Source organism: Cavia porcellus, unplaced genomic scaffold, assembly GCF_034190915.1.
Source record: "Cavia porcellus strain 051 isolate PalLab524CR breed Dunkin Hartley unplaced genomic scaffold, mCavPor4.1 scaffold_3, whole genome shotgun sequence".
Classification (NCBI taxonomy): Eukaryota; Metazoa; Chordata; class Mammalia; order Rodentia; family Caviidae; genus Cavia; species Cavia porcellus.
The window spans coordinates 25,688,632-25,703,484 of NW_026947486.1; the positions used below are offsets into that span (position 1 = coordinate 25,688,632).

The 14,853-nt window shown below is 38.4% G+C and overlaps 1 protein-coding gene across 8 annotated transcripts in view; it reads right to left on the reverse strand.

Moving 5' to 3' along the window:
* Window positions 1-14,853, reverse strand: part of Phf8 (PHD finger protein 8) — a 147,530-nt gene that overhangs the window by 132,048 nt on the left and 629 nt on the right. For all 8 annotated transcript variants that reach the window (XR_010046551.1, XM_023561305.2, XM_063245936.1 and 5 more), the window contains exon 2: window positions 13,878-14,067. Coding sequence is in view for 7 of the 8 variants with exons in the window: in XM_023561305.2 (XP_023417073.1) it covers window positions 13,878-13,975 (98 nt within the window). In the remaining variant the exon portion in view is untranslated. The remainder of the gene's footprint in view (window positions 1-13,877; window positions 14,068-14,853) is intronic.

Genomic DNA, 14,853 nt, shown 5'->3' on the forward strand with positions numbered 1-14,853 from the left:
TCCTTTTAGTCAAAAAGTTGGTTCAATGCTGATATTTATTGATTCTTTAAAATCTAGCTATCTACATGTGACAGTGGATATTTAGGTCTCTCACCATATCTGTGTTAATGTTTATAATATTTACGTCTACTAGTGTGTGTTTTATTAAGTTAGGTACACCAGTATTTGGTGGATATGCATTCATAATTGTTATCTCTTCCTGTTCAATTGTTCCCTTGACCACTATGTTGTAACCTTCTTTGCCTCTTCGCATCAGTTTTAGCTTAAAGTTGACTTTCAGAAAATAGCATAGCTATTCCTGACATTTTTTGGGTTCCCACTGCATTGAATATTGTTTTCCGGCCACTGATTTTTAGACCATGAATTTCATTTTGGAATAAATATGTATCTTATATATAGCATATCCTTGTGCTTTGTTTCTTGACCTGCCAATTTGTTTCTGCCAATTTTTATCTTTTGAGTAGTGAATTGACACTATTCACATTGACAGTCATTATTAAAAGGTATCAGCTTATGGCTGTCATTGCATTATTTTACTGTTCCTGATTCCCTTTCTTTTCCCTCTATTTAACTGCTCACTATGCGTGGTGTATTCATTCTGTTACACTTTTTGGCATTGTTGGCTTCATTGGTCCCTTTTGAGGATATCTTTGAGAGTTGTTTTTGGAGTGCTGGTTTGAAAGTCGTAAGTTTCTTAATGTGCTCTTTGTCATGGAAAGACCTTATTTCTCTATCAATTTTTAAAGATACTTTTGCAGGATATATCATTCTTGATTGGAAGTTGTTTTCTTTTAGAGCTTGAAATGATTCACTCCACATTCTCTTAGTCTTTAAGGTTTTGCTGAGAAGTCTGCTAGAATTCTAACGGGTTTACCTTTATAAGTGATTTGTTGTTTTTCTCTAACAACTTAAGACTGTCTTTGTGTTGGACTACTGGGATTTTGAATGTAATGTGTCATGGAGTTTTCTAATCATGATTTTTTGGGGTTCTATATACATCTGTATGTTAAATTATTTCCCATATTTCTAGTTTCCTGCTATGAGTTCTAGATTATTCACTAACTCCAATTAATCTTAGTCTTTTTCTAGCAGTTGTTGAGTCCATTTCCCATACTCCTGCATTGTTTTTAAGGTACTGTATCACTGAATATGTGGTCACAGGCATCAACCATCATCTTCAGGTTCTGACACTATCTTCACAATGGTCCCTTTCATTGCTCATACTTCCAACAAAATTTTGAATTTCCTGAATTTCTGTATGTTGTCACGAGTTTCCATGAACTCAAATTCTCTTTAAAAACTTTTATTTTTATTAATACACGTTTACACTGCATGATGATCACATTCCTCATTAGTTGGTACACGTACACAACTTAATTTTTTTTATCTACAAGCCTCTTCCCTCCCTCTTTGTATGTTTATTATTATTGTGTGCAATACATGTTTATATTCCCTGTGAGAAGTAAATACATGTACATCACATATCTTAATTTCTCTTTTCATCTCCTTTTCCTTCCCTCATTCCCCTCTCCATGCATCCCTTCATCTCTTTCCCTTTTTTTGTATGTTTATCATACATATTATTTACATTCCTTATATGGAGTTGGTACGTGTAACATACTTCAATTCCTTTTTTTCCATCATTTATCTCTTTCCTCTATCCTTTCTCCCTCTATCTATTAAGTCCCTTCTCTGTTAACAATGATCCATCTATACACTCATACACTCTGCAGAGGGTGCACTGGGGGCAAAGGGAGGAGGTACTGTCACCACAATGGCATGGAAAACCAGTATCTTCATCCATTAATAAAGGTAGGAAACAACATAGTTTTCACCCAGGCATGGTGGTGTATCCCAGTAATCCTAGCACCTGGGAGATAGGAAGAAGTGCTATGAATTTAAACTCCACCTAGGCAACTGAATATTTTTCTTTCATTCATTCAAACACATCAGAAAAATCCAAGTGAGTTTCTGGTTTCCTATAAGGACCCTGGACAGACAGACCACAATCTAAAAAACCAGTAGTGGAGCCACCCATCATTCTTACCGGTGGTTCCCACAGCCTCCAAATATATAGGTCTTAGAGGAGTGCAAAGGACGCTGTGCAAGTTCCAGTACCCTTGGAAGGTTTCTCTTTTGTCCACCCAATAGAAGGACATGAATTTGATACATAATTGACTTCCATAAATTCTGAATACATCAATAAAAAAAGTTCGTATCAACTGATCAAACATATCAAAAACAGGTTATTTATATCTCCCATAAAAATCAAGAACTCTCCTGTCACCACCACCAAGTCACTGTTCCACTGCTGTTTTCCTTTATACCAAACTCCCCAAAATGGAGTCATTCCTGATGATTTTGTTTCACAATCCTAATCTATCAACAAATCCTATATCAATATTGTTGAAAATCTAACCTATTTTATGCTGCAAATCACTACTATCTTAACTAGACTAGTGCTTCTCATATTTTAGGGAATATAAGAGACATTTAAGAGCCAGAAAAAGTAGCGCATGCCTGTAATCCTAGCACTCAGAAGACATAGGCAGGAAGATCACTGTGCACTTCAGGCCAACCAGGGCCACATAGGGAGTTCAGGCAAGCCTGAACCACAAAATGAGACACTGTCTCAAAAAAAAATCCACCAAAACAACTCAAATTGGGCTTGGTGATGCATGTCTGTATTCCCAGCACTCAAAAGGCTGAGGCAGGAGAATTTCTGGGAGTCTAAGGCCAGCCTAAGCTACATAAAGCAAATTTAAACCTGAACTACAGAGCAAAGCCCTGTGTCAAAACAAACAAAAATCCTCAAAAATAAAATTGAGCTAGGGCTGTAGCTTGGTTCACAGGTCATGGGTTTATTTCCTAGCATGGAGAGAAGGGGAAGGAAGATACAAGATCTAGAGGCTTTGTCAAAATACAGATTATTGGGCTTCACCGTAACCCTAACGCTAGAGATCCTGCTTCAGTAAGTCTGGGGTGATACCCATAAATGTGTATTTCTAACAAGCTCCCAAGTGATGTGGATGTACTGGTCAGGAGACCACACTTCGAAGAATAAAGATCAATTTCAGCTCTCAAATCTTCCCTGCTTCCACTGTCTTAGTTGCTTTTCTCATTGCTGAGACAAAATATCTGACACCCAAAGTTAAAGAAAGTTTTATTTAGCTCACATCTTGAAGAAGTTTCAGTTCATAATCACTAGCTCCAAGGTAGGGTGGCACATGGCAGAGGGGCAAGATCACAGAAGACAGCAAAAAGCAACAAGACAGAGCAGACAAGCCTTTTTCTGCCCTTATTCTATCCAGTCTACTAGGATTAGGGTGGTCCAATCCAATCCAATCAGTGCACTGATCCAGCAGTCAACACTCTTAATCCCAACACTGCACTAAAAATCAATTACACACTCTAGGTTCAGTCACCTCCAAAAAAACCCTATGACCGTATGAGGCTTTAGGGGGACAGCTAGACACAAACAGTAACATTTTGCCTCTGGCCCCCCAAAGACTCATGCACATCCTTTTATATGAAAGACATTTAGTCCATCTACAAGAGTTGCCAGAGTCCTAACAGTTTCAGCACCGCTTAGAAGTCCAAGTCCAAAGTCTCCTCTGAGATTTAAGGCTAACTCTTAGCTTTGAACCCCTGTAAAAATGAAAAGAAAGTTAAATACTTCTAACATTCAGTAGCACAAGACAGATATTTCCATTCCAAAAGATACAAATAGGAGGATACTAAAGGAATGTTATCAAAGCAAGTGCAGTAGTGCAAACACTAAGTCCTGTAGTTCCATGTGCAGCATCCAAGGTCATCTGTGGCACCAAAATACTTGGGTGGCTCTGTTCCCAGGGCACTTCCCGGTGGTTGTAGCTCCCATGGCTTCTCTCTTAGGCCCACTTTGTTCTTTCCTTGCTGTTTTCCTCAGATGATCCACATTCCTGGCTTCTTCAAACTTCTGGAGTCTCCACTGCACCTCTGGCTTCACATTCACAGATTCATATACTGCCCTCTCATATTCTTCATGCACCTAAAACCAGTACCATATGGATAAGGCCAAGGTCTACTGTTTGCTGGAGCAGTAACCAGGCTTTCCTCTCTCTTGGTGATAAGGGTTGAGTGCCTGGTTCAATGGGCACTCTTTTTTTTTTTTTTTTTTTGTCCTTTTCTTTTTTAAGGTACCAGGGATTGAACTCACGACTGCCTGCTTGCAAGGCAGGCGCTTATGCTGCTGAGCTAAATCCCCAGCCCCTCAATGGGCACTCTTAATCCAATTCTGAAGAAAAAATTCTCTAGACCACCACCATTTTGGATAATGGTGCACTGGAGATTTCTTTTCAAAGCAAAGTCTTTCACTTTTGCAAATTTGAGGCTGCAGAGAGTAGTGTCGTGCTGCTTCTTGTGATGCTCTCAAGTCATCTTTTCTACTCTCTTGTTCCTTTTCAGCAAGATTACTTCTGCTCTACCTTTGTAGTCCACACTTCACTGGAGCTTCCTTTCTGGCCAATATTTTGAGTCATTCTGCTAGGTGCTTTGCTCTTGATTCTCAACATAAATCTGGCTAAATGCTCCCAACAGTAGCGATGCCACTGCCTCAACATTCAATTACCTTGAAATTTCTTCTGCCAGATTAATTAGTCTGCTGCACTTAATCTCAGTCTCAGGCAAGGTCTTTGAACACATGCAAAATGAAGATAAACTTTCTGCCAAGGCATAACATACGTCATCTGGAGTCCAGTACCCAGAGCAATCCTTCTGCCCAGTAGAAATTTCCTGAGCCCACTAGGCTTTCTCATCTTCTGAGCTCTAACCAGAATTTCCTGTACAGTAAGGTCTAAGGTGTTCCAGCGCTACTTTTTTATCCAGCACCTCTGAACCCTTCCAATTCTTCCCACAAGTCATTCCAAAAGGCTTCTGAACCACATGGTCGGGTATAGTCACAACAACAGCCCCATTTCTCTGATACCAAATACTATCTTAGTTACTTTTCTTGTTGATGAGACAAAATATCCAACACTCAAAATTAAAGGAGAAAAGATTTAGTTAGTGCACAGTTTTCAGAGGTTTCAGTTCAGTTCCAGACACTCATTAAGCCTCACAACAGCCATATGAAATAAAGATTATCCATGTTTAAAGTTGAGAGACCAAAATGTAGAGAGATGAAATGACATGCCCAGAACTAGAAAATAGATGAGCTGGAATTTCAGGCCAAGTTTCCCTGACTCTTAAGCAATTTGTTTACTACTGTCCATCACTCCTGTTTCCAAAATGGAGTTTTATTTTAGCTGTCATAACTTTGTCATGGGTATCATACCTCTCATTTCCACTGCACACTGTACATGAATTTCCATGACACTCATTTTTATGACTCTAACCACCTACGCTTTAATATATTTTCACTATCCAACACCCTTTCCGGTTGTATTGAAACAAAAATAATGCCACCCTGGTGGTGAAATAATGGCTCTGTATCTTGACTTGATAGCTACATGAATCTACAAGCAAGGCAGAATTCTATAGAAATACATATACAGATGAGTGCACACAAAACTAGTGATATGGTAATAGGATTAGTGGATTATGCCAATGTTAGTTTCATGGTTTTAATATTGTACTATACTTACATAAGATACTACCATAGGGAAGCTAGGTGAAAGTACACAGGAACCACCTACTACTCCCCTCTACATTTTTTTGTAGTTTTTGGGGAATTCACTTACTTTTTGTTTTTTTTTTTTTTTCTTTGATAAAGGGTTATGCTATATAATTTGGGTTGTCCTTGAACTCATGGCAATCCTCCTGGCTTAACCTCCCAGTGCTGGGATTACAGAGATGTGCCACCATACCCAGCTTGCAAAAAAAAATTATACCTAGCCAAAACATGTCCTATGAACCCCCAAAGAACTGTCCTTCTGAACCTTCTAACACTATAACCTACAAAACCTTCTCCAGGACAGGAATTATGTAGTCCACACATTATATCTAGAAAGTCCTAAATATGAATGCTAGGACTTCTCTTTCCTTTGTCACACACTCCCAAAGCTTTAGGTTGGTTACCTTTCTGCAGCTTCAAATACAATGATGTTTGCTTTTACTTGAGTTTTACTTGGAACAAAAATGTAAAGTATACCAGGCACAAAGGCACACATCTGTAAACCCATCACTCAGAATCACTGTTAATTTGAGGCCAGGCTGGGATACATACTGAGTTCAAGACAAGCCTAAACTACGTATCAAGACCCCCATTTCAAAAAACCAAAAAAAGAAAAAAGAGCATATCTGAGTTTATAAACCCAATTATCCCTATCTTCCACAACTTTCAATAACTTAACCAAAACAGTGTTTTATACTGTTTAACTATGTAACTATTTTCTAGAGTAAGAGTTCAACAGACCTACATTTTACTAACAGCACAACAGCTAATTGGCCGTATAGTTTTCGGTAGTTATTAACCTCATGGAGGAAAATGACAGGTCCAAAGAGCTACTGTAAAGATTAATTTGTCCTTTTTAATCTGGAACAATATGGAGTACATGAGAAATATTTCTTCTTATTACTTTCATTAAACATAGGTAAAAGTCTTAGAAATAATATAAAAAACATAGGAAGACTCTGAAAGGCAAAAAGGAGGAAGAATACTGAGGGATAGAAGGATCCAACCACCTACCAGGTAATATCAACAGAGAGACACCAAGTAGGAAATCTGGACTTCCACCAAAACATGGCAGTGAGGGAGTAGTATCTTCTCCTGCCAGTGAAGTACAATATATGAAGACGCTTGCAAAAAACGGAAGTTTTAAAGAAGATCCAGAAGGTTGGGTGTGGTGGTACACACCTATAATCCCAGCACTCTGGAGGTTGAGGCAGGAGGTCTGTTGTGAGTTTAAGACCAGCCTGGGCTACAAAGTGAGATCAATGTCAACTGAACTGCATAGACACCATCTCAAAAATTTAAAAAAAGATACATAAAATTTAGAGTCTTATAACAATTCTTTGAATGTCAAGGATACAATAAAAGTAACTGTTCATCATACCATGAATAAGAAAAATCACAACTTGAATGAGAAAACGAAATCAACATACATGTCAACACTAAGCACAGATTTTTGCATTACCTGAAACAATTTTGAAAGTGTCATAAAAATGTTTCAATGAGTAATTACAAACATGGCAAAAGTAAATGAACAGTAGAAAATGCCAATAAAATAATGGTGCATACCTGTACTCCCAGCACTCAGGAAGCTGAGGCAGGAAGACTTCTGAGTGTTTTAGGTCAATCTGAGCTACATAATAAGCTCAAGGCCTGTCTCAACTACATTGTGAGACACTGTTTCAAAAATAATTAATAAAAACAAAGTCTCTGTAAAGAAAGAAAAGACAAAATAAAAGAACAAAATGAACTTTTAGATCTGAAAAATATAGCAAATTAAAATTTACTGGGTAAGATCACAGCACAATGGAGACAACAGAAGAAAGAACCAGTAAATTTGATGCAGAAATTACCCAATCTGAATAACAGTAAGTAAATACATTAACAAAATCCACAAGGCTGGGATGTATCTCAGTGGCAGAGCACTTGCCCAGCATGAACAAGGTCCTAGTTTCAATCTTCAACACTAAATTAAAAAAAAAAAAACAGAGCCTTAGCAACATAAGACCGTAACAAAAGACAAACCCAAAGAAATCCACAATGAGACATGGTTTAATTAACTCCTAAAATTAAGACACTTTTTAAAGTAGTGAACGTGAAATTTTAAGTAGTGAACATATTACCTAAAGAAAAACATGAATTCAAAAGAGAGAAGATCTATTATTGGAATCCATGAAGCCAAAAAGTAATACAAAGCCAGGCATGATAGCACAAGCCTGTAATCCTAGTACTCAGAAAGCTGAGGCAGGAGGACTGCCTGGATTTTGAGGCCACCCTGTGCCACATAGTGAATTCAAGGCCAGCCTTAAAGTACACAGCAATACCCTGCCTCAAAAAAAAGATTAATAGTGTAGATTAAAAACCACTAAATTATATGTTGCCTATGAGAAATTCACTTCATATACAATATATATATAGTAAACTAACAGTAAAATATTAAGGGCTGGGTGTAGGGTTCAGTGTCAGAGCACTTGCCTAGTATGCAGGAGGCCCTAGGTTCAATTCCCACATCACAGAACTCTCAACCCAATGACAGCAGAATATACACTCCTCTCAAGTGACCATGGAACATGTGCCAAGGCAGAGTATATCCTGGGCTATAAAACAAATCTCAATAAATGTAAAGGAACCAAAGTCACAGAATATATTCCCTACTATGGGATCAAACTAAAAATCAATAAAACAGTAAGTAACAGGAAATTCTACAAACACCTAGAAACTAAACAACACACTTCTTTACAATTCATGAGTAAAATATAAATCAAGAGAAATTTAAAGATGCACTGAACTACCTGAAAAAGAAAACAGATCAAAATCTGTGGAACACAGCTATATTGGTGTCGACACGGAAATTTGTAACACTATCTTACATTAGAAAAGAAAGAAAATCGTTGATGAACAATCTAAGCTCCCATCTCAACAAACAGTAGAGAGGAACAAAGGAAAGCCAAAGTAAGCAGAAGAAAAGAAAAAATAAAATGTAGAAATCAATGAAATTAAAAAGACAATGAAACAGAAAACTCATGCTTTGAAAATAAAACTGACAAACCTCTAGCAAGTCTGACAATGAAAAAATGACAATTTTATTTGCACTGCTAGGAATCAAACCTAGGGCCTCACATATTCTAGGCAAGCACTCTGCCACTGATCTACAGTCTTAGTTCCACAGAGCCTACAGATATTAAAAGGCTAATAACAGAACATTATAACTAATTATATAAATATAAATTTGATTTCTTATTATACCCCAAATGGAAAAAAATATATAAATTTGACAACTTAGATAAATGTATCAATTCATTGGAAAGTACAAACTCCAATACAGTCAATATAAAATAATTTAGTTTGGTGTGATGAAATTCTTTTGCTAATAATTAACAGATTCATCATACTTTATCTACTTCATCAGGTATTTGTCAACCAAAAAAATATTTTTTTTCAGTACTGGGAATTTAAACAGGACTATGCACTGATCTCTATCTACTGCCTTTTAACTTACTTTTTTATTTTGAGACAAGTTCTTGTTAAATTGCCCATGCTGAGCCAGGCATCATGGTACACTCCTGTAATTCTAGCACTAGGAAGGCTGAGGCAGGAGGATAACTGCAAGTTCAAGACCAGCCTGGGCTACAAAGTGAGGTCAAGGTCATCCTGAACTACATAGAGACCCTGTCTCAAAAAAAACATTCCATGCTGACCTTGAACTCACAACAATATTCCTGCCTCACCTTCTAGAGTAGCTAGACTTAATCGTGTCCAACTGTCCTTCGTAAACAGAAAAATTGTAAGGCAGTGAGGTTTTTGTCAAAATGCAAAACATTAGTCAGGTTTGACAGTGCATAAGGGTAACTCTAGCGCTTGGAAAGGTGAGGCAAGAGGATCGCCGTAAGTTCAAAGCCAGCATGGGCTACATAATGAATTCAAAGCCAGCCTGGACTACATTGCTAGACTTTGTCTCAAAAAACAGAAAAGACCTCTGTTAGAGATGTTTCCAGAATTGAAAAAAAAAAACAGAAAAGACCTCTGGATATCAATAAATGCTTGCCAACTAGTTTTCTCCTATAGTGTACAACAATGATTCTCAAAGGTTAGGATGCATCAGAATTACCTGTTCGTTAAAGATTGCTGAGTTCTAGTTCTACCTCAAGAATTGTCATTTTTGGCCGGGGACATAGCTCAGTGGCACGGCACACGCCTGGCAATTGCAAGGTCCTGAGTTTAATTCCCGGTACAAAAAAGAAAAAAAGAATTTTTATTTTTAACAAATTCCCAGTTGATCAACCACTTTGAAAAAACAGGCATTCCCCAGTATCAGAAACTATCACATTCCCCACAAAGGAAAGAGAAATCAAAATCCAGGGATGGTAGCACATAACTATAATCCCAGCACTTGGGAGGTTGAGGCAGGTGGACTGCTACTGAGTTGGAGGCCAGCCTGGGCTACACAGTGAGTTCAAGGCCAGTCTCAACTACATAGAAAAACCTTGTCTCAAAAAACAAACAAAAAAGAGGGACTGAGGATTGGCCCACTTATTGAATGAGAAACACTGCAGCTATAGTCTACTCATCTTCCTGTGGTCACAGGTCTTCAACGTGACTTGGATGTTCACCATTTTGTATAGTAATTTGAGAAGAAATATACTACAAATCAATGTTTTGATTTCTTTTGGTTTTTGCTTTTTGGGTTTTTTTTCTCCCAAAACTCAGACTCTTATCAGAGGAATAATGCTATAGCATGTGTTTTTTCTGCGTTTGAGAACCTTGGCTCCCAAATCAAATAATTCAAAGTGCAAATCCACATTCAGAATGTCACTTAACTTTCCTGAGTTCCAGATTCTCACAAGTAAAATACAATAGCCACCTCCTTTGCTACAATCTCTCCAGTTACTAACCTGGCATTGTAGATCATGTTCCCTAACTGGACTTTAAGAAATCTACCAGAGATGTAAACAGCTTCTATCATTACCTACAGTCATTGTGGATTTAAATTTTGTGGACCTACCTATTGTAAGCAACCATGAAAACACTACGATATTCAGCTATTATCAAATGTGCTGAAGTACAAACTTAAATGTTGTGCTGTGAGACTGCTGTACATGTGTTTGTACACATGCAAACTATGTACGGAGTAAGCAAGAACAGCCACCCACCCAAGACCTGATTCTCAGCTAGATTCCTTGTCTGGAAGTACATAAAAAGAAACAGAAGAGATTTAAAAAATGGTTTATTTCATGGAAAAAATTAAGGCAATTAACTTGTGTCTAGGTATACCTCGAAACATAGAACACACCACAGAAATGTGATTAAAGAGGGACCTAACTTATAAATCCATTTCCATATGTCCATAAATAGCCTCCTTACAGCAGGCTTCAGTGGTTCTTGTATATGTCAAGTGCCTACTGTGCAAAGATGTTGACCACAATGTTTTTCTTTTCAACCAGCACTAATATCAAGATGCAAAACCTATCTAGAATTCCCAAGGTTTCATTGCATTACAATATTGTTTACAATATAGAAAATTACAAATCACCATGCATGGTGGCACATGCCTGTAATCCCAGCACTTGAAACGCTGAAGGAGGATCAATGCAAGTTCGAGGCCAACTGGGCTACAAAGTGAATTCAAAGCTAGCCTGAACTGGAGAGTGAAACTCTGTCTCCAAAAGACCAAAAAAGAAAAAAATTACAAGCAAATGTTTTAAAAAAAAAAGTTTTAAAAAAATCACCCATGCAAAAAAAAAGCATGATGTGTACAACCATAAATGAAATGACCTAGTAACTGGTAACAAATATAGATAGATAGATAGATCAGAAATCAGATTTACAGGAGTATTTAATAATGTGGTTAATACTTATAATATTAGGCAGGAATAAAGATAATGAAACAATATTTATAGTACAATCCCATTCTACAAAAATGTATTTTGTATTTTAAATCAAAAGGTAAGCCAGGCATGGTGGCACACATCTGTAATCCCAGAACTTGGGAAGCTAAAGTAGCACAACTGACATGAGTTAAAAGACAATCTAGGCTCCATAGTAAGTTCAAGGCCAGCCTGAACTATATAAGGAGACCCTGTCTTTAAAAAAAGGAGCTGGGGAGGGCTGGGGATTTAGCTCAGCGGCATAAGCGCCTGCCTTGTAAGCAGGCAGTCGTGAGTTCGATCCCCGGTACCGATAAAAAGGAAAAAGACAAAAAAAAAAAAAAAAAAAGAGGAAAAAAAAGGAGCTAATACAACAAAAAAATTAACAGTGGATTATGTCAGATATTAGATTCATAGGTAACTTTTACTTCCTTCTATATTCTTTCTCTGTATTTTCTACAATAAGCATGTCTTACCTATATAATCAAGAAAAAACTAAAAACAGTTTTTTCAAATCTAACTTTCAGGTCTGGGTACACATTAAATAATGTAAGAAAAGTCCTTTTAATGAAGTTTGATACACAGTAACCACTCAGAAAACATTTATTCCTGTACTCTGAGTATGGAGTCAGGGTCTCCATACTGTCGGCAAAACTCCATTTTCCACATCTGAACCTATACACTTCTTGTATAATCAAAACAGGATTCATGCTAGTTTTTCTTGCAATGGCTCATTCGTTCATTCACTCAAAAATATACTCAGCATCTATTACATGTTTAGCATAGAACCAAGTTCTGGGGATTCCAAAAGTAAAAAGATGACACCTCTGCCCTCAGAGAACTCTGGCTACGCAGTGACAGACACATTTGTAATTATGAAATTAAATAATCACTTCTTAATAAGGATGAACACAAGGTACAACAGGAAGCCATATAAAGGAAGGTTTTTTTTAATAGAAGAGATATTCTATGAGTTGTAAAGGGGAGGCCACTATTAGGAATAGAAAGTGCAAAGACAAATCATAAGGGAGTATAAAAATTTCCCAAAACTATAGATAATTTGGTTTTGCTGGGACATAAAGAACAAGGGAGGAGAAGTGGCAGGAAATGAGTTTGAACAAGTAGATCACAAAAGGTCTTGCCTGTCACACAAAGGAGACTGAATTTTATCCTGCAGGGGAAACCCTGAAAAGAATTTTAAGCTGAGGAGTGACTTGATCAGCGCTACCAAAGAACCAGGAATCCTGAAAGACATCTTAATCCCCACTTATTTCCAAGCCAAAGAAAAAGGCCCCTCCTTCTAGGGTTGTTCTCTCTTAAATAAACATAAGGTAATAAACAGAACTCTGCATCTGGCACACAGTAAATATTCAATAAAGATCAGTTAAACAAGACTTTGGATGTGCTATAGGGTTGCAGCCCCTGCCTACAAAACCTTTACTTTGATTTTTGAGCAAGATAACAGGAGCAGCTCCATTGAAAAGGGCTAATGATCACTTAAAGTTCTAGAATTTAACATACAATAGGAAGTGCCATATACTGTTTTATTATACTCCGGTGTACAAATCCCCCTGATGGCTGTCTTTCCATAGATGAGATTTAAATCCCAATAATAGGATAATACTACAGTTTTATTTCACATACTAACTTCTTTGGAATGCTGGGTGACAGGTGCTTATTCGCACACATGGTTAATTGGAGGGAATTCATTAGTGGTTTTATTCCTATTGTTTTACCCAATAACCCTTCTGCTTAATTCAATTTAGTTGGATGGTTCTGCAGAAAATACAGAAATTAAATACCACTGCATTTCAGCCTTAATTTCTTGAATGCATACAAACTGCTTTACAGTCAGGAGGAATATATTCGATGTATTTTATAGGTGAAGACAATGAGGCTCATGGAGGCAAAGCAACTTGCCCCCATCCTTTCTGATAGTAAGTTGCAAAGAAATACACATTTTTAAAAGTCAGATATCTCGAAAATGCAGTAATGCCTCCCCCAAAGTCAATGTCTGAGGGAAAATGTAACTGTCACAATACAAAAACAATACTTTCTTTGTAGCTGGAAAGGAAAGGGTTTTAAAATATCATATACATACACGCGCGCACGCGCGCGCGCACACACACACACACACACACACACGCATATTAGACCTATCAGAAAGAAGAGAAATAAGAGGTTAATGCTACTTACACCCTAGTCTACAAGACGGGATAGAAAAACCTGGATGTGGGGTGGGGAGTGGAATTAAGAGGAGGCTAGTTTCTGAACAAGAATCTAAAAACAGAGCTGAGAAAAGGGCACCACAAGTGAATATACCTGACTTGTGCACTCAGTCCAGCTTCGCTTGCCCTCCTTACCTGCCGTGAAACCAGTCCTGGCACATGTCACACTCGATCATGAAGCGGGTCACATCATAAGGCAGCCGGCAGAGGCAATACACAGGCACCGAAGCCATCTTCGCCGGGCCTTGGAGCGTTCTGCGGCGGGCCAGGTTCGTGGTGTCAGAAGGAGCGAGAAATGGCAGCACACGTCCTCTGTGGACGATGGCTGGACACAACAACACTTTTTACTGAGTGAATCACCCCACTCACACCACCACCCTACCCCACCACCACCACCCCGCGTGCACACCAACCCACAGTCTCAAATAGGGAGTTACCGCCGTCAGGATGCAACACAGCTGGTGCGGCTGTAGGGGGCAACCAAAGAAAAGTCCACCCTGCCTTTAGAATTTCTTTCACAAGGAAAGAACGTTCCGCACTCTGCCTCTGAGGTTCCCCCTATCCGTCCCCGACCTTCTTCGGCCCTGGAGTCAGTGATAACTTCTTTCCGGGTTTCATGGAAACATCCAAAGCCTTTCAGAAAGCTTCTTTAATCCTTCACTGAACCCTCTCCTTGAAAGCCTCCTGCTTACAAGCGCTCCAGGCTCCCTTCATTAATGATGCAAACCACAGCAGCATAAAGAATAAAGCTGGAGGGTACCTCGGAGACAGACCCTTGAATCACCTCTCAAAGAGAAGCAACCAGATATAAGAGAAGCGACCTCCTTCACAGTCTGCTCAGGCTACTTGCAAATCACCTCGAAGCCTTCGAGAAGGCGGCAGACTAGACTAAGCACCCAACTCAAATCACTGTTGTGAGGTCGTGTTCGGAGAGTTTAAATGATCCTTTCCTTCAGTCTCAGTACCATTCCTTCCCCGACTAGTCATCACCCTCAAAAAGTGAAATAAATCTCAATTTCAAAATTAATCAGTTCGTCCTCTACTTCGAAGATGACAAGCTTCTCCACGCACCTCTGAAACTAAAAAAGGACCCCTTCTAACTCGATGTAAC